The sequence below is a fragment of the Cucumis melo genome, chromosome 7 (genome assembly GCF_025177605.1).
Source record: "Cucumis melo cultivar AY chromosome 7, USDA_Cmelo_AY_1.0, whole genome shotgun sequence".
NCBI lineage: Eukaryota > Viridiplantae > Streptophyta > Magnoliopsida > Cucurbitales > Cucurbitaceae > Cucumis > Cucumis melo.
Window position 1 is genome coordinate 26,662,162 of NC_066863.1, and position 18,948 is coordinate 26,681,109.

At 34.2% G+C, this 18,948-nt stretch overlaps 2 protein-coding genes across 7 annotated transcripts; one reads left to right on the forward strand and one right to left on the reverse strand.

Annotated features, from left to right (window-relative positions):
* Positions 1-1,350: 1,350 nt before the first annotated feature.
* Positions 1,351-7,314, reverse strand: LOC103494465 (lipid droplet phospholipase 1). 3 transcript variants are annotated; one of them, XR_007822247.1, is made up of 11 exons: positions 6,873-7,314; positions 6,084-6,151; positions 5,622-5,692; positions 5,284-5,526; positions 3,892-4,055; positions 3,741-3,796; positions 3,578-3,630; positions 3,335-3,455; positions 3,112-3,209; positions 1,950-2,076; positions 1,351-1,639 (listed from the first exon to the last, which is right to left on the reverse strand). XR_007822247.1 is itself a non-coding variant. In XM_051087285.1 (10 exons), the coding sequence occupies exons 1-10, from the start codon at positions 7,007-7,009 to the stop codon at positions 2,005-2,007; spliced, it is 1,083 nt and encodes a 360-aa protein (XP_050943242.1). In that variant the 5' UTR covers positions 7,010-7,302; the 3' UTR covers positions 1,673-2,004. The 3 variants fall into 3 exon arrangements, 1 of the variants encoding a protein (XP_050943242.1); XR_007822246.1 differs by having other exon boundaries at positions 1,351-1,629; positions 6,873-7,301; XM_051087285.1 differs by lacking the exon at positions 1,351-1,639 and having other exon boundaries at positions 1,673-2,076; positions 6,873-7,302.
* Positions 7,315-12,045: 4,731 nt separating this feature from the next.
* LOC103494466 (N6-adenosine-methyltransferase non-catalytic subunit MTB) lies at positions 12,046-18,246 on the forward strand. Of its 4 annotated transcripts, none has more exons than XM_008455658.3 (7): positions 12,046-12,352; positions 13,107-15,842; positions 15,992-16,075; positions 16,212-16,316; positions 16,448-16,556; positions 16,845-16,996; positions 17,558-18,246. In XM_008455658.3, exons 2-7 carry the CDS (start codon positions 13,170-13,172, stop codon positions 17,978-17,980), a joined length of 3,546 nt encoding a protein of 1,181 aa, XP_008453880.1. In that variant the 5' UTR covers positions 12,046-12,352; positions 13,107-13,169; the 3' UTR covers positions 17,981-18,246. The 4 variants fall into 4 exon arrangements, with proteins under 4 accessions (XP_008453880.1, XP_008453879.1, XP_008453878.1 ...); XM_008455657.3 differs by having other exon boundaries at positions 13,110-15,842; XM_008455656.3 differs by having other exon boundaries at positions 12,046-12,342.
* The last annotated feature ends 702 nt before the right edge of the window (positions 18,247-18,948 follow it).

Genomic DNA, 18,948 nt, shown 5'->3' on the forward strand with positions numbered 1-18,948 from the left:
TAGCGAATTATATAGTGGTTGGTTATTTTCAGAAAATGTGACACGTGTCGAGGTTAATATTTACTTACGAAGAAAAAATGGGTGGATTGGTTGGTGCTTTTTAAAAAAATTATTACCGATGCAAAACTATTTATCTCAACACTATCCGCTAGGGATGAGTATGATAATCCGAAAAGTCGAGTCGACTTATCAAACCGAAGTCGGTTGGTTGGAGAACAAGTAAGGTCAATCCACCTTGGTTTGGGTTTTAAATTGAGAATTTTTTAAAAATATTTTTAAGAGTTAAACCAACCGACATTTACTTGTCGAAGGTCAATATTAGTTTGAACATTTGCTAAACCAATTTTAGTTTCTTTCTAACTTAGATGGCTCCTTTCTTCCTCTCTTTACTTGCTTGCTTATTTGCTTAGCTTAAAAACACAATCTTCTATTCATAGGTGTGGGTCCTTGAAACCAAAGGATCTCTAGAATTCTAATTATTTTGTATATTTATAGGTTCGATCTTATCTAAAGGAATAGTTGAATCCCTTAACCTAAATAATATATTCTAGGTATTTTTCTTCTTTTAGATGTTTGTTTTCACACTTCATAATTTTAAATAAATTATATTTACATATTTATATTATACTTAGATACTTAAATAACCTTTGGAAACAATTAGTGTTATCTTATACTTCAACATCCTATGTAGAAGCAGAATAACCCTTTACCGGTGTTTCCAGCGACATCTAGCTATTATATATCGTGATTATCAAATAGCCATATTCATTATTAACAACCTTACTTCACAAACTCTCCATCACATTTATTAACAATTTGATCAGTCTCTTAAGAGGGTGTATTGAGCAATTAATATTGACTAGTTTGATACATTATGATGCATAGTTACAATATTATGATGCATAGTTACAATTGCTTAGTGTTTATTCTAACCGTAACTTGTAAACATATTATCTTGGCAATTACACTTAAGGGTTACATATCAACAAATGATTAGATAATCATTTTCTCTCCATACATTTTAATAAAATTCAAATCATACGTTTTATTGGTAAGTTACATGTTATGTGCACACTAATATTTTGTGGGGTTTCAAAACTCTAAACTTTTCAATTGAATGTATTATATATAAAATAGTTGTCACGTTTGAATAGCCTACGTATACATTTGTACATTTCAAGTCACATAGTTTAGTAAAAGCATATATTTTAATTAGTTTTATCTCACTGACACAGTTGAGAACTCAAATAATTCACCTTAAATGTCAAAATTTTAATTTGAATTCATCACGATGAATCGTGATATATTAAATTGCAAGCAAAACAAACCAACGGAATGTTGGCATAAACAAAGTTTCAATGCAAATATACATACTTTTCTCAGAAATGTTAGCTTATACGCGGGTTCTAATCCAACAACGCTCATCGCACACTTTTTTTGTTCAAGCATGCTCTTGCTTCACCGACCATATATTACTAAACCAGTTACTACTAAAATTACATTGATTATCTAAATAACCTTAGTATATCCATACATATACAATTCATAAATACAATGGATGAAGCGACATCATTAAATTGTAATCATAGGTTTTATGGAAATGAGACCTCTCACAAAAGCATGTCCAACCTGCAAGCAGCTAAATGGTAGAGTTAAAAAATCACTAGCAGAGTAAAATCGGAGACTTTCAGACCTTTGAAGTTTTATTCGATAGTATAGTCCCTTAACCAATTGAGATAGGTTGAGGTTGGCAACTAGGCTTTTTAGTGATTAAATCTTGTCGACACTTCACAGTTTTTTTTAATGTAAATTTAACATATAGATTTGTCGTTGTCAATCTAGGCTTAGTTAACTAAGGTAGACCAAGGGATCAAAAGGTTCTGAGTCTCCACCTTGCATATTGTGGACTTATAATTAAAAGAGAAATGTCATCAAAGTTAAAAGCTTACCCAAGATCAACGGTATCTCTAATATGTAATTGTGGTTTGTGGTCGTTAGCAGTCATCAAGTTTGAAAATGATCGATTATGTGATCTATGACATCGGCTCCTTCTATGTGCGCGGTGTGATCTTTCACCTGTTGATGATAAAAATTACAAAGTAAGATAAAAAGAAATTTATAAAGTAAGAAACTACACACTTGTAGAGCCAGCAGAACAGGGTTATAATGCGGGAGATGAAATGAACTAATCACCAGACTAGCGAAGATTGTCCAGTTAGAGAGATTGACCAGTGACCAGTGCTATCAAACAATAAGTCTGATGGAGAACTTAAACTAGGTTTGAAACTTTGAACTGCTTTTTCTTTACATCTACTGTTCATTTTATTCTTTCTAAAAGTGTTCGGATTGTCACTTATTCAATAGACAATGACCGTTTGATATAAATCTTGTTTTTTATATATATATTTCTTAATCCATCTAATCATACCCATGTCTTATTTATTTAGTATTCACATTTTTAAAACATTTTTAAAATCTCAGCCAAACTCAAACAATAAAAGGAAAACTACCGAATCATCACGGCCAGCCCGCATAGTTGTCCAACTACAATTTACTACTTGGTAGACTTTTCTTTCTTCTTATTTTTTTCTTAAATATTTTTTAATTTGAAAAACAGTTTTGAAAAAGTGGCTTACACGCAAAGAAAAATACTGGCAAATAACCACTGATGATGACAAAATTAAAATGTTACCAAACAGCGTGAAACGTTTTCAAGAAACAAGGGGAAAAGAATTTCCAGGCTCTGAAATCAGGAATGACATACTAGTTATGCCTAGCACCAAGTATAACACAGAATACACTAGAAAAAATTTATATTGTGCACGATGTGTAATATATCAGGGAAAAGAAACACTTCAAAGTTCTACGTATTTCAAGAGAAAATCATTGGTTGAAACGTAAAAATTGAGCAGAAAAGGAAACCAGACAGTTATGAAGTGGAAATACTAAGCCATTATGATTGGCAAAGATCGGCCCTATGGTAAAAAGTGGAAGCTGTGTTTAGCTGCTGTGGATCAATAAGATTGACCATCAGAAAATATTGAATGAATCATGATATCCATGTTTGGAGTTGGAAGTGCCAGAAAGAGTGTAAAAGAGAGAGAAAGCTACCTGAATAATGCTATGAGCTGCAAGCCTCTGTCTTGATTTATGAAAACTAACATCTACTTTTTCCCATGACAAACGAGATAGACCCGTCACCAATTCCTCTAAAAGACAAAATCCGTGAACAAATAGAGGACGTTAGACAACTATGCTCCTGAAATGTAGCTGTCAAAATTGGCATAAAATACAAAATGCATATAGCTTGCACAACAAATGAGACACGACAAACCTTCCAGCCTAGCAGGATAGCTAACTTCCGCTGACGTTGGTTCAATCTTCTCAGAATCAGTACCCTTGCAGCGTTCTTCATAAACAATATGAGGATACTTTTCATTGACCGCATCTTCCCACTGATAATCCAATAATTTTGGAAAATAATATGAAAAAGGAGTGGTTAATGATGATGATTTTCAAGTTCACCAATTGGTTACCATAACAACCAATCCCATACTGCAGAAGTAGAAAAAAGTACCTTTGGCAACTCATTTATACGTCTAATTGATGATGTTCTCCAACCAACAAAATCTTTGCAAGGTCTTGTAAAGGTGAACAAAAAAGATTGAACATTGATTGACAACCTTAGAAAAAAAGATATTGGCTAGAACGGCAGCAAAAAGGAAAAACACAAAGGATACGGTCATAGTCAACATTAGAGTAGACAACCCTGCGCTTGAAAGACTTCAACGCAGACCTGCATAGATAGAAATTTTTTGTGATGCTACTCAGGAACTCCAAGAACTTTACCACCCAAAAGATCATATTGAATATCAGAGTGTCAATATTTACATGAAATAGTATTCGCCTTGATCTTCTATCATGCGTTGAACCAGTGGAGGCTTTCCTCCATCATCATCAGTCATAAAAAGGTGTTCGCCTGTTCTTCTAAGTATCCAATGGATAATCAAACTTGCAATTTTCTCAATGGCCGTTAGGCCAAAAAGAAATGGAACCTGGAAGGATAGACATGAAAAGTTGTGTCACAAACAAATAATGAAATATGAATATTGACTGAAATGTCAAAGACTGGAACTTAAAAAAGAAGCCAGAGAAAAGAAACAGAGTTCATTGAACTTCGAAGTTTAGATGTCTGCAAGGTCTCACAAGTCACGATGCTTTCCTTGTGTTGGTTTTAATGATACATCATTTAGCATAGAGATTTTGTGAGAGTAAGAGATAAATTGACAATAACTGTTCACCTGTTGTGAAAATTTGATAGATACACCAATTATGGAAATAACTATTTTTGTTGTAAATACACGGTGAGAAAATAGAAAAAAACATAACAAATTTTGACAAAATCAGAGAACAGATGTTGTAGAACACCATGAGCAACCGCTGCTATGGATACTGCTGATTAAGAAAATTAATAGCTCAAGACCCAACAAAGGCCCTTCCCAGAAGGAGAAGAAGAGAGTGATTGGAGAAAGAAGCTAGCAATCTTCATAATTTAGGATGACTGTCATCAATCATTAGATTTTACTTCCCAAAACTTTCCCCAAAATGCTCAACATCTGATATTAAAAAACCTAAGGACACTCCACTTTTCAAGGTTCCCATCCCAGTATGAGAGGGTTGTGGATAAAATGTTTTCAAATAGAGGACCTGCTTAAAAATCAACTTTTATCTCAACTTTCAATTTTCTTTTCAGAAAATAACAAATAACTACAAAACTCATAAACACATCAAACAAAGGCAATTGAAACAAGTCAATGAAAAATAAACAAAAACCATTTCTTATTTTGAGAGAGATGTGAATTATACATATCATCATAATAAATACATGAAAGAAAGAGGGGAGAGAAACTTTTTTTTTTTTTTTTGCTATGTGAATAGTTATAACTATATTCCGAAGGTAACCATAAAAAGTCAGACCGTGGGTTGATTTGTTGAGTCATACCAATCCCCAACTATGGTGTTGCTAACTTCCTATAACAGTACGTTTATAGAATTTGCACAAGCTTGCTATTCTGGAATTAAACTCTTTTACTTTTCAAAATGCTGCCAACAGACTGATTCAACTTCTTAAAAAATACAAAGTCATTCATTAAGGCACTTAAAGACCCAATTTGTTAATAGCATATCCAGAAAACAATGCACAAGTAACCACTGAATGTTAAAATGAATAAATAAACTATCTCTCCAAATGCAAGACCAGGAAACGATTATCTAGATACCTACCTGCTTATTACCCCTTGAACCAAGGTGAGGTGTGGCAACAGTGACAAAGTTGACGGGCTCCAGACCACCTATTGTACCAGATGACTCTTGAGGTTGTCCATTTGTAGATGGCGCCTCTAATTGCTCAGTCTCAGGCGGTCTATATAGTTTTCCAATGGCATACCTTGCTACTAATCCTCCCACAGAATGAGCAACAAAGGAGATCTTCCGTAGATTGGGCTTTCTCTGAATCACTTCAAGAATCTAGAATGTTCATACACAATAATCAGATTTGGGTTCAATGTAACAGAAAAAGACTGTAATCTGTAAGCAGATAAAATGTCAAGCCTAGACCTGACCTCTTCAGCCAATCGATCTCCCATCACATCGACACCGTCTAGAGTCAATTTAGACACATTTCGCTCACTACCTGCAAAATAAAATGATTCAACTGAGAAGATGGCAAGGCAAAGAAAAGGAAATAATTTATCATCCAAGCTATGTGTTTTTTATTTTTATTTATAAAAGACCAACTTCTATAGAATACAAGGGCTTAAAAAATGAATAAATAAACCCACAAAAGGGAGCATCCTAGAAGAAGGGTCTTCAATATAACAAAATATGACCTAACGAATAATCACCTAACTATGAATCTACTATGGTACTTTAGATAGAAAATGTGGTCACACAGATAGAAAAATAAGTTGATTCCATAACATTACTTCATCTTACTCAGCCCAGCCCATATACACCTCTATACGTTCAGTAAAGCCTTAGTTCCTGCAACATAAGATCAGGTAGTGGTACTTGATTCTACTTACAATGAACAAAAACCTTGTCAGGAAGCCTTTTAACAAATTGCTCTGCAGCATACCGCCAATCTGTGGAACTGCACAAACAAGTTCAAAACAATTTGAATAATCAAATGAAAGAAATTATGCAGACGGGTTGTTTGTGATAAAATGTGAGGTGGATAGTTAACTCGAAACAGAGAACTAAAAACAGCCTTCACCCGAGTGGCTGAGCAGTCCAATTCAAGCAACGCTAAAGTAAATATTTCATTTTCGGGAAATCAAATCATTACCCACCAAAACACCTTAAAAGTTCTCAGAACCTTCCCTCAGTTATGACCAGAATTCCTCTAGATACAACATTCCAAAGAAATAGATAAGATAAGATTGAAAATCGCAATGCATAGAGCCGACAAAAAGATGATACATATCAAAGTTGGCATGTTGTGTACATATAATATTTTATTAATTTATCATCCAGATGGAACAGTTGTAAGCTTGGCAATGGAAGAATATCATTAAAAGTACATTCAGAACTTGGTCCAATAACAAGTAATCGTGTCGTGGAACATAAATCAGCAAACTAGAAAACCACCAAACGAATTCTAAAGCCCAGATTCAACAACAGCACCACACATCATGGTTGATTCTTGAATTTGAAGAATCAAAATAATCTAATCAAACTAGAATAGGGAAAAATCCTGTCTAAATGCAGTTGAATTAGATTCTTAACGGGTGATTAACATCTTTCAAATAGTAAAAATTGGCAATAAAGAAAACATTACGAACAAAAGGAAAGATGAAGCAGAGAACTCCAACCTCCCCATTATGCCATTGACCATGACAACAAGATGGTCGGCGGAGAGAGAATCACTCTCTTTAGAGCTCCAAACATCTTGGCCGCCGTTCACCGACTCTGAGGAGCAGACACCGTTATCAGAAACGCCGTTTTCCATAGAAATTCAGCTGGCAATCTCCTTGGCAATCAGTTCAATTACTAGGAGCATTTACAGTCCAAAATCAAAAGAAAGCGCAAGATCGAGAGGTGAAAAGTATAGAAAATGGGGTGAATTTGAAGGAAATTATAGAGAAAAACTAAAAGCGTGAAGGTGAATGGAAATGGAAGAGGAGCAAAGAGTTGGTTGAGACTGTGGCGAGATGAGCCGGAGAAAGAAAGATAAAACTTGAAAGCGAATTAAACTAATTGAAACACGGGCCAAACGGTTTCAATTTTTTATTCAGCGTCCCATCCATTTTTTCCTCTTTTCTTTTCTTCTTTCAACGTGTATATTTAGAGAAGGCAAAAATATCAATAAAAGCCTTCCAAATAACGTTTGTATTCGCAAACCAAAATATTTATAAAATACGACAAAATGTTATTTTGTATCTACGACTCAAAATCTATATTCATCTCTAGATGATGGAAACATATAGTATAGAATCGACATTGAATGAATAAGACGATACATTGTCCTAGATTGAAATAAAGTATTGTGTGTGTCAAAATATTATTCTGTTTAAGTTTACCTAGATTGAAACTAATTTAAGTTTACCTAGATTGAAACATATAATAGTTTATTATGATCTATCGTCGTTAATCATGTATAGATTGTAACGACGTATTTATAAATATTTGTTTAAAATAAATATAAATGGGTAATTTGGATCCTAGGGTTTGGTTTGGAGGGGAGAAAAAGGAAATGCAAGCAGACACAATGAAAAGGTGTGATTGTGAGAGTATAATTTGCATTCTAAGAGTACTTGGAAAAGACAGATTGATAGCTTCAAATTTCTTCCTTTTTTGTGTTTTATATATAGTAAGGTAAGATATGTGTGGTATTTATTCCTTTCTAAATTCATCCTCCGAGCAACTTTTTAAATAATGTTAGAATTTTAGTTATTGAATTATTTTATCATCATCGTCATTAACTTTTTTTTTTTGAAAAAATACATTTTTGGTTCGTATATTTTGGATTTTGTTTATAATTAGTATACAGATTTCAAAATCTTATATGCTCAGATTGTTTTTTTACAACTTTGAATCATATTACGATGGAGTTAAGTTTAGTGTAATTTTAATCGTTTAAATTAATAAAAAAAATAGAGAAAGGTAAGAGGAGAGAGATACACTTTTTGTAGTATTTTAATTTTCTCATTTTAATTATACAACTACTTGTTTCACGTCAACACTTCCGTTGAAAACAAACCATTTTTTAACCCGTCAAAGGGAACAAACATTTACTATATATTAGAACTAATTTGTTATTTTAAAACTTAAATATTTTAAGACCAAATTACGTTATAAAACCTCAAGTTAATACGTTGGAGTTAGAAAGTATATACTTCAAACAGAGAGTTACAAGATAAAGTTATTCAACCTATAAACTTCATTAGTAAACGGGACTATTTAATGACAATTTCTGCAAGTTGGTAAATCAAAAATCCTTCAAACAAACTTAAACCCTAAAGATAGTTAATATGTGTGGGTGTATATATATATATATAATTACAAGCTGCCCGTATTTATATGGCTATACTTGTGCTCAAAGTTGATCAATTTTTTGGGCATTGACCACCAAAATTGATACTCCTCCACGAGGAGCGTTATCTTGAGGGCTTAGAAAAATTAAAATGTCAAAGGAATTAGGCGTGAAATCAATAAAGTATTTTATGTCTAAAATAAATCTAATAAGTTATTAAAATATGGACATTATTCACGTCTTGTTTGCTTTGCCTTTGAAGCAACATCACAAGAAAAATTAATAAATAAATTTAGGGTGGTCACAAAAAAAAAAAAAACAAAACAAAAGACTTGTGATAATTACACGAGATAGTTGGAAAAATAGCAATTGAATTCAAAATAATTAAGTATATAGCAACAATTAAAAAATGTAGATATAGTAAAATTTGTCAAAGTCTATGAGTGATAAACCATATCGTAAAAATTGGTTCATCACTAGGAAACCATAAAAGTCCATTAGACGTCTATCACTAATAAACCATAATAGTTTATTAGACGTATATCATCGATTCGATAGACTTTATTATATTTGCATTTTTAAAAAAATGTTGCTATATATTTAATAATTATTCATAAAATTGTTACCTATTGGTATAGATATCGATTTAAGAAATAATGCTTAGAAAAATCGTTGATAATTATAATAGGTTGCAATTCTATGAATAATAATTAGAGAAATCGGCGTTGATAGCGAAATATTGAAACTATTTACAAAATATAAAAGAATAAAAACTTTTAGATGAATTTTATTATATATAAAAGAATAAAAACTTAAACAAGTCATATTGGATTTTGTTATATATTGTAAATAGTTTCAATAGTTTGCTATTTTTTAGAATGTCCCTGATATTAGATAAATAGCATTACTTTAGAATTTTTGTACATATAGCAATTTTTATCCGTAGTAGACTTTTATAGTTGAAATTAGATTGTAACGTGGTCTATCTGTGAAATACTTATCATTGATAAATTTGATATATTTTGCTATTTTCGCAGTTTGTTTAAGTTGCTAAATATACTAATATTTTTAATATAATTGTTATATTTACAACTATCGAAAATACAAATGAATATTTGGTGGTCCATAATAGGTAATAGGACGAGATCGTAATGTAATTCAAAACTATGTTTGGATTAAGCTTTTTGAGTTTTTTTGGTGTTTTTTTTTCGTTTTGTCTTTTATTACTCATGTTTTTCAATATCCTTTTCATTTCCGATTATCGTAATTATATTTCGGTTCCCAGTTAACTCCATATTTATTATGAATAATTATAAATCGGCAGGAAGACAAAATTAAACTTGTAAAATAAATACACATGATTCTTGTTATTTTTTTATAAACAAATATTCATTTTTTTCATAGACAAGTAACCGAGGTGAAATCTAGAATGTTACAATTTTATTTGTTAGTGTTGAAATTTATGACAGAAAAAAAATTGTTTACACAACAATTGTAACTTATTTAAAGATGAGCAGTATTTTAAAAGAAAGAAAACTTAGATTCCGATGTGGTATTTACCTATGCATTTCAATACTCAAATAGATAATGAAATGACACATAAAAGGTTTAGGAAATAAAAGGGATAACTATTGCTTAACTTCTTTTAGAGTATCTGTATTTATAAGGAAAATATGACACAAGCAATTAGATTCAGTTTCCAACCAATATTAGACTTAAAGTCGAGTCATAATATCAAAATATAAGCCTCGACCTTTGCTAAGGTGAGCAGGGTCTTCTCCTCTAAGGTCATATGGATCTCGTGAGCATGATCTTTAACTTTTAAGTCTCATCATTCCTATAAGCTTATTACTTATGAACTTCGTCAAATATCAATTATACAATTTCAAAATATCTATTTAAATCGTAATTATATATATTGTTTGATATAATTATCACAAACGTTCTCTTTTACAACTAGATAACTTCTTTTGAATACGAGAACTAAGATTTAACATAGTTCATTGAAGTCATATGGGTTAGCTAAAGACACATTCAATTATGGAATATTGGGTCCTAAAACAAATGTTAGAAACAATTGTGTTGCTACAAAAACATAGAAACAAATTAAATTAATCATCAAATTTCATACCCAAAAATTGATCAAGCTCTTTTTCTCTCCCTATGTCGGAGGTCTGGCCCCTTATTTGGGAGTTCTTTAAAAGACAGAATTTTCTTTTTTTGGAAACTTTTTTTTGGAGGCTACGTAGGAGTTGAGAGAACATGAAGATCGAAACTCCTACGGAGTCTCTCCTTATTTTTAATTGAGGGCTTTGATCCTGTTCGATCCTTAGTCTGGGTTCGAGTTTGTCTTTTCCTTAGGTTAGTAAAAATTGTAAGAGTAAGTGCGGGATGCAACCTACAATTATTTGGAATGATAAAAAAATAAAAATAAAAAGGAAACTATGAGACTAGATGCAGTTTAAGCTACACCAAATATCAAATCATTGTTATTCTTTTTAATGAATAAAAGTTAAATAACACATTTGCTTCCAACAACTATGATGTACCCAAGTCATTTGTCACCCACATAAACATCGTATGTATTTGTATTTTGTACTCTATGTTAGTGCAAAAAGTCACACATAGGCTTCAAGAACTCTTTGAACTCCTTCAACAACCTACTATCTCGTTAGTTTAGACACATAGTTAGAGCTAAGATGCACAATAATATCCATGCTAGTATGGTGTCCAATCAAGTATACTGTTTAAGAACTACTTAGTTTGGTAACTACAACAAATATTAGTGTAGTTTCATGTTTATTTTTTTGTAATTAGTGGATTTTTCTATGATATAATAAAAATATCAATTCACCATTTTTATCGATATTGAATCTATGAGAATGTGAAAATAGAATAAAAATAAGATATATTGATGAAAATTTAAAATTATGATTTTAACCTAAAATTTTGGTTTTTGTTTTAGATGTTAAGAAATATGGGTAAAAATCGAAGTAATGTGAAATTTTTAAGGTTAAGGGTTTTTGTAAAACTTTTTAATAGTTAATAATTACTATTGAAATAAAACTTTAGTAGAATTCATCCAAAAAAAAGTAGTAAATATATTTTTTAACATTTTTCAAAAGTTTATCGACATCTTCAAAACTTTAAAAAGTTCATGGACATCTTTAGCATAAACCACAGAGTTTAAGAACATCTTTTATAATTTAACCACAAAAAAATGTTTTCCAAAAATACATTTTTTGAACACTCTCTTTCATTTGAAATAAAATTTGAACACGTTTGATTAGATCTTTTAGAAATGTTTATTTTTTTCAAAATTTGGTAATGAAATGAATTATTTCTAAATATCATTTTCTAAATAAACCAAATACCTCAAACTTTTTTTAAGATAATAGAAAAAAAATTAAACTAAAGTAATCAAAACACCTTTGGTATTTTTGAAACTTAATTTTCAAGAAAAAGAAAAGAAAATGGTGTCGTTGAAATAAGCATAGGGCTAAAACAAAAAAGAAAACTAAAAATGTATTGGGTTTACCAGAACCCACTGCTTCGTCTTTACAAAAAAAATCGCCCGCCTCGTTCTGTTTAACGCACGAAGGAAGCCGACTATGACCGACCTCTAAGGATTTCTATGGCGTTTTTTAGATTTATCTCATTCCATTGTTCTCAAGCCAGTATCCACGTTGACGAAAATTGAACATCGCCCTTAGCTCGAGCATTCAACGTCTTCTTGTATTTCAACATCAATTTTCTGATTGCCGGTTCACTCTTGTTCGACTCTCACTCAAGCTCTTCTCCCAGCCCAGGTATAAGCTTGTAAGTTGATGGTTAACCATATTTATGTTTATGTTGGTTCTTAGTTTTGGAAACTTTTTCACACTGTTGAGAATTTGTTAGCTCGAGGGTTAGGAAATGAAGGGGGTGGGATAATGCAGGAAGATGAAATGCTAGGGGTTTTGAGATGTTTGGGGTTGCGAGGCTGTGTGGAGTTTGTGAGTTTTTGGAAAAGATGCGTTAGGTTAAGGGTCGAGGGGTTTGTGGTTCGAATTACACTAATTTCTAGTTTAGGCGTGCTACTTCCCTAATGCAATGCTGGATTCGCAAAGCATCCATTCTCATTCCTCTGTACTATTTTATGTGAATTGTGATAGTTGTGAATGTTCAGGCATTTCTGTTCCCCTTTTGATTTCGAATCAAGGGCACCGATTGTTGTTCAAATCTAATGGATTCAGCAGCTTAGAACGCATTAGTTGCCCTAAATACTATTTTCTTCATTGATTTCATCCTTGAATGGTCTAAATACCTTTTTCTTCTTCACTTCCTGATCCAGCTTAATTGGGTTTTGCTATGTCCTGTCATGTAAACTCTCCTTTGCTGCTGCTTATTATTATTGTAAAATATATATTTACTTTTCGGACTTTGTAATCCATGTGCATATAAGTATTCATTTTATTTTTGGGCTGGGGAGGAAGGATTTATGTTTATTCACAAATGGTTACCCTTTTAAACTTCGACATGGTTTTTTCTCCATGTTTCTTTGCCGATGACTCATCGTCTCCATGTTTCTTAGCAGATGGATCATTTTTAAGCATAACGGCCAGTTTTGAAGTGGTAATTAAGGTATCTACAAGCAATGGATTCACCTGAATCCAGCAGAAATTATGTAAAGAGAGATGTAGAAGATGGTTCGGGTGTGAAGAATGATAGGGCGGGAGATGATGAAGGGTGGGATGGCAGTGATAGGAGAAAACATAGATCAAGTAGGTCAAGAAAGTCAAGCAATGGAGAAGACGCTGATGGATTAGACAACAGTGGAAGAAAGAAAACATATGGGGATAGAAGTGACAGTCGAAAAAGGTCAGGAGGCTCCAGTAGAGGAGATAGCGAGGAAGATGAATATGATTCAAGGAAAGAATCACGTTCAAAACAGACAAAAAAGAAACAAGAGGAGAGCACCTTGGAAAAACTTAGTAGTTGGTACCAGGATGGAGAATTGGATAACAGGAAAGATGTTGGGGAGAAGTCAGGCAGTCGAGGACTTGGCAAAGGAGATGAAAATGAGAAAAGAAAAATAACTTCAAAGTTCTCCGAGCATGAAAGTTCTCAGAGTAGAAGCAAAAACAAAGAAGAAAGATCTCATGATGGAGATTCTGAAAAGACACTGGATCGAGATTCCAGATATTCAGAAAAGAGACACAGTAGCCGGGAGAAAGGTCATGGATCTTCTGAGCAGGCAAGAAGATCTCGGAGAAGATGGGATGAACCAGATACTGTCAAGAAAATTGAAGAAAGTTATTCTGAAAAACTCGAGGCTAGAAGTGGTAAGACTTCTGATTTGAAGTTTGAGAGTCCTAGAGAGAAAAGTGTGCCATCAAAAAATGAAGCCAGTGAGAGTAAAGGTCAGGGATTAGATTTATTCAATGACAAGAGCATAAAATCTAACTATAGGGAGGATAAAAAACTTGAAGTTGAGAGAGGGAAGAGCAGAGGTAAGACAGAATTGCAAGAAGAAGGTAGTAGGGCGAGCTCAGTTTCTCGTGAAGATAAATCAAGTAGAGAAAAATCTGAAAAATATAGGCAGCAAAAAATTTCTACAAGTAGAGATGTTGCAAATAGTCGGGAGAAGGCACCCATTGGTGATGACGATGGGCGAGCATGGACTAGAGATAAAGGTGCAAGAGATGTTGGAAATGTTGACAAGTCCAAAAGTCCTGAGAGGACGGAGAGGCATCAAGAAGACTACATAGATGTTGAGTATGAAAGAGGTTTTAACCACAAGAGAAAGGAACTAGAGAAAGATGGCTACAGGGATGATAGATCAAAAGGGAGAGATGATAGTTGGAGTGATCGGAACCGAGATCGGGAAGGTAATGTCGACAATTGGAAAAAACGGCAACATGGAAACCAAGACAGTGATACAAAATCAGGGGATTATATGTATGATCATGGTAGGGAGTGGGATCTTCCTAGACATGGCCGTGAGCGGATTGATAGTGAAAGGCCTCATGGTAGATCCAGTAATCGGAAAGAGGTAATTAGGAGTGAAGCAGTGAAGACATCATCAAACTTTGGCATTTTGAATGAGAATTATGATGTGATAGAGATCCAAACCAAACCTTTGGATTATGGAAGAGTAGAGTCTGGAAACTTTGCTAGGAGGGCTGAAGCTGGTCAACAATCTGAAGGTAAGTTTGCATCAAGTGATGGTGATTGGATGCATCAGCAGGAAGGAAGGGCAAGGAGGAGTGATAACTATGGTTCTGGTCAATCTGATGGAGATTTGAAGGAAAGATATGCAGATGAAGGTGGGACAGCACAAGATCAGAATTCATGGAGGGATGACTTTGATTTTCATGGAGGGAAGGGAAGAGGCCAGAAAGGTGTGAATTCCAGTCGCGTTGCTGGTGGTCAAAGTTCTAGCAGTGGTTCGCAGCAGCTATATGGGAACCAAGAACCAGGATCCTTCAACCGAGTTGCACAACAGGGAATGAAAGGTAATAGAGTAGGTAGAGGAGGCAGGGGAAGGCCTTCTGGCAGAGAGAGTCAACAGGGTGGAATTCCATTGCCAATGATAGGATCTCCTTTTGGACCTCTAGGAATTCCTCCGCCAGGACCAATGCAACCACTCACCCCTGGCATGTCACCTGGTCCAGGCCCACCACTATCTCCAGGTGTTTTCATCCCACCATTCTCCCCTCCAGTTTGGCCTGGTGCTCGTGGTATTGATATGAGTATGTTAGCTGTTCCACCAGGACCTTCAGGACCTAGATTTCCTCCAACCATAGGGACACCACCAAATGCTGCCATGTATTTTAATCAATCAGGCTCTGGAAGAGGTGTTTCTTCAGGTGTAGCTGGGCCAGGTTTCAATACTTCTGGACCTGTGGGGCGGGCCACTCAACCTGATAAAAACCCTAGTGGTTGGGCTGCCCAGAAAAGTATTGGTCCTCCTGGTAAGGCACCTTCAAGAGGAGAGCAGAATGATTATTCTCAAAATTTTGTTGACACGGGAATGCGACCGCAAAATTTTATCCGAGAGCTTGAACTGACAAATGTAGTAGAGGACTACCCCAAGCTTAGAGAACTTATACAAAAAAAGGATGAAATTGTAGCCAATTCTGCATCTCCTCCTATGTACTACAAATGTGATCTGAGAGACTTTGAACTTTCTCCCGAATTTTTTGGAACCAAGTTTGATGTCATTCTAATTGACCCCCCATGGGAAGAATATGTTCATCGTGCTCCTGGTGTTGCTGATCACATGGAATACTGGACTTTTGAAGAAATTATGAACCTTAAAATTGAGGTAATTTCTTTTGATAGATTTTACCATAAACTTGCCTTTTGGACACTAAGATTAAGCAAGGGCTGGAAACAGTTCCATCCCCATCGTTTTCCCATTCCCATACAGTTTCTTCCAGTCAATTATCAAATCTTCCACAATAATTTTTGCAGGCAATAGCTGATACACCTTCTTTCATATTCCTATGGGTTGGGGACGGTGTCGGCCTTGAGCAGGGCCGTCAATGTCTTAAGAAGGTAAAAACGATTAGGCCTCACCAGAGAATGTGTGTGACCTTAAGTATTGTTTATGGTGATGAAACAATTTCTACAAACTTTTTTTTCGCATTTTTTAAATTTTCTACTGAATGGTTTATTTTGGTGGGGTGCTTAGTGGGGGTTCCGACGATGTGAGGATATTTGTTGGGTGAAGACAAACAAAAGTAATGCAACTCCAGGCTTACGGCATGATTCCCACACTCTTTTCCAGCACTCCAAGGTTAGTCTAATTTTTCACCATAGAAAGAAAAAGAAGTCTGAGCAAACGTAATTTGGATTCTGAGTCTTTCGCTGCATTTTATGATCTTTATCCTTCTCACTTACATGTGTTTTTCTGTTGTCTCCATGAAGGAGCATTGTCTGATGGGCATTAAAGGAACTGTACGTCGCAGTACTGATGGTCATATAATCCATGCAAACATTGATACCGATGTAATTATTGCCGAGGAACCTCCTTATGGTCAGTGTCTTCTTTAGGTTTCATGGCTTTGCCGTGTGTTTGGTTAACTTTTGATTTTTTGAGTATATTTTTTTTCTTGGTGTGGAAGCACTGAAGTTAATGTTGGTAACAACTAACAAAGTATTAAAAGTTTCAAATGGGTCTTGTATAAACATAATCTTGCTTCAAGTTAAAAGAACTCGCTGGTATCCAAACACATACTACCTGTATTTTCTACTTCTGTCTTGCGTTGAGGTTTTCCATGAATGAATTATGGACAATGACGTTTATGGTTATACTTCTTCTCAGGTTCAACCCAAAAGCCCGAAGATATGTACAGGATCATTGAGCATTTTGCCCTTGGCCGCAGGAGGTTAGAGCTCTTTGGTGAGGATCACAATATTCGAGCTGGGTGGCTGACAGTTGGTAAAGAGCTGTCTTCATCTAATTTTCTTTCCGAGGTAAGGCATAAGGGAATTACCATTTTCTGCGCACACTACCACAGCAACTGTCGTGTTTTTTTTTCTTCCTCCTTTTTTTAAGGAAACCAAACGTTTGATTAAATCTCAACATACAAGGAAACAAATAAATAAATTGTAAAACTATAAAAGAAGCACAAAAATATCACAATAAATGGGTTAAGCTGGAAAACAAACGCATTTCAATTTAAGCATCTTAAATGGAAAATTCTGCAAAAAGAACTTAGAAAAAGAACACCCTGAAGACATTGATTTTCTCTCAAACCAACTGTCGTGCTTGCACACCTCCGAAAATTCTGTTCACACCCATAAGAAATTTGACATTTGCATGGGAAAAATAAATAGGAATTTCTTGTTTATATAGAGTCCAAGCTACATATTTTCTGGCTGAAATTGAACTTCTCTTGAACGGAACAGCAATAAGACCGGAAAAGAGCAGCTTGTATTTGCATATCGATGTTTTCCTTGTTCTTTTGGCTATTGTCATCAGTTACTATTTATTAGTCTCTGAACTTGAATGGTTTTTTCATGGTTCACATTCAGGCATATATCAAGAACTTTGCTGACAAAGATGGGAAAGTTTGGCAAGGTGGAGGAGGCCGAAATCCACCCCCAGAAGCGTCTCATCTCGTTATGACTACACCAGAAATAGAGTTGCTTAGGCCAAAATCACCCATGAAAAACCAGCAACAAATGCAGCAGCAACAATCAGCATCTTTAACTGCAGCCACCTCTACAAACCGGAGGCCAACCGGGAACTCACCGCAGAATCCAACCGGTTTAGATGTTTCAAATTCTAACCCTATGACACATGCCCCTTGGGGTTCACAAATGGAGGGTTTTAAAGGACGAGAAGCCAACAATATTCCTCTAGGTGATAAAGTTTTTGATGTGTATGGATTCGGCGAGCAGCCAAGCGGAGAGTATGTTGATTTTGAATCTCATAGACAGATAAATATGATGTAATATAACAATAGAAATTATTGGCACGCGAATGTGCTTCGATGTAGCTTCGTAATTTTTCCTCATAAAAGAAAAGGTCAAAACATTTTTGCTGCGTTGCCATTTCCATTACTCGACTTTGTAGCTGTATTTGCTTGTTGTTATATTGTTATCCCAATTTTGGGATTCCCAAACTCTGGGCTTCCTACAAATCAAAGGAAATTCTATGACTTGGTAGCCCTAGTCAATTTTTGTATTGCAAATGCAAAGTTCCAGTGCCTTTGAGAAGATACCAGCTTGAACATTTTTTTGTGCTGATATTACTGTGGAATTCTATGGATTGCTGGATGGAATAAGAGAGTTTTAGTTCTCGCCATTGTAAAGTGTTTTTACCCTCCAAACAAGGGTAAGTATGAAGTTTTGGACTTTTATCATTTTGTTTGATGATATTGTTTGTCTTAAATTCGGTTTTGGCCTACTCTCTTTTAAAAGTTCAAGAGTTAGTGTTATATTCAAACTACATTTGTACATTGTATTTGTACGTGCGATGGTTAATTAATTATTATTCTTCTCTTTTCATAGAGATAGCTTATATGCTATTAAATAACAATGTAATTCTATTTGTTTTCTTTTTCTCGTTTTTTTGTTCTTCACTATAAATCTGTTTCTCCTAGCAACTATGATATTTCTACGATTTTAGTTATGCTCAAGTTGCTTTTTAACTAGGTACTTGTTATAAATAAAGTTCGAGCTTTTAGAGAACTTTGTTCTTGTTTTTGATTTGCATGAAACAAGTTCTTGTTTTTCATTTGCATGAAACAAAACAATACATTTTCATTAGATTATTGTTTTGTATATTTGGGTTTTTTTTTTTAAAAGACAGAAGTTGATCTAAATTAATTAACTATATACAACGCATGAGGTGAGTCCTCAAAACATTATGGATGTACAAATCATTAGTTTGTTTTGAATTACTTTTGACTATATCAAAA

Coding starts and splice junctions, on each gene's coding strand:
- LOC103494465 (XM_051087285.1), bottom strand. CDS start 7,009: ATGGAAAACGGCGTTTCTGATAACGGTGTCTGCTCCTCAGAGTCGGTG. Junction 6,152..6,872: donor GTCAATGGCATAATGGGGAG/GTTGGAGTTCTC, acceptor TTGTTTGTGCAG/TTCCACAGATTGGCGGTATG. Junction 3,456..3,577: donor GTATAAATGAGTTGCCAAAG/GTACTTTTTTCT, acceptor TTGGATTATCAG/TGGGAAGATGCGGTCAATGA.
- LOC103494466 (XM_008455658.3), top strand. CDS start 13,170: ATGGATTCACCTGAATCCAGCAGAAATTATGTAAAGAGAGATGTAGAA. Junction 15,843..15,991: donor TTATGAACCTTAAAATTGAG/GTAATTTCTTTT, acceptor TAATTTTTGCAG/GCAATAGCTGATACACCTTC. Junction 16,557..16,844: donor TGCCGAGGAACCTCCTTATG/GTCAGTGTCTTC, acceptor ACTTCTTCTCAG/GTTCAACCCAAAAGCCCGAA.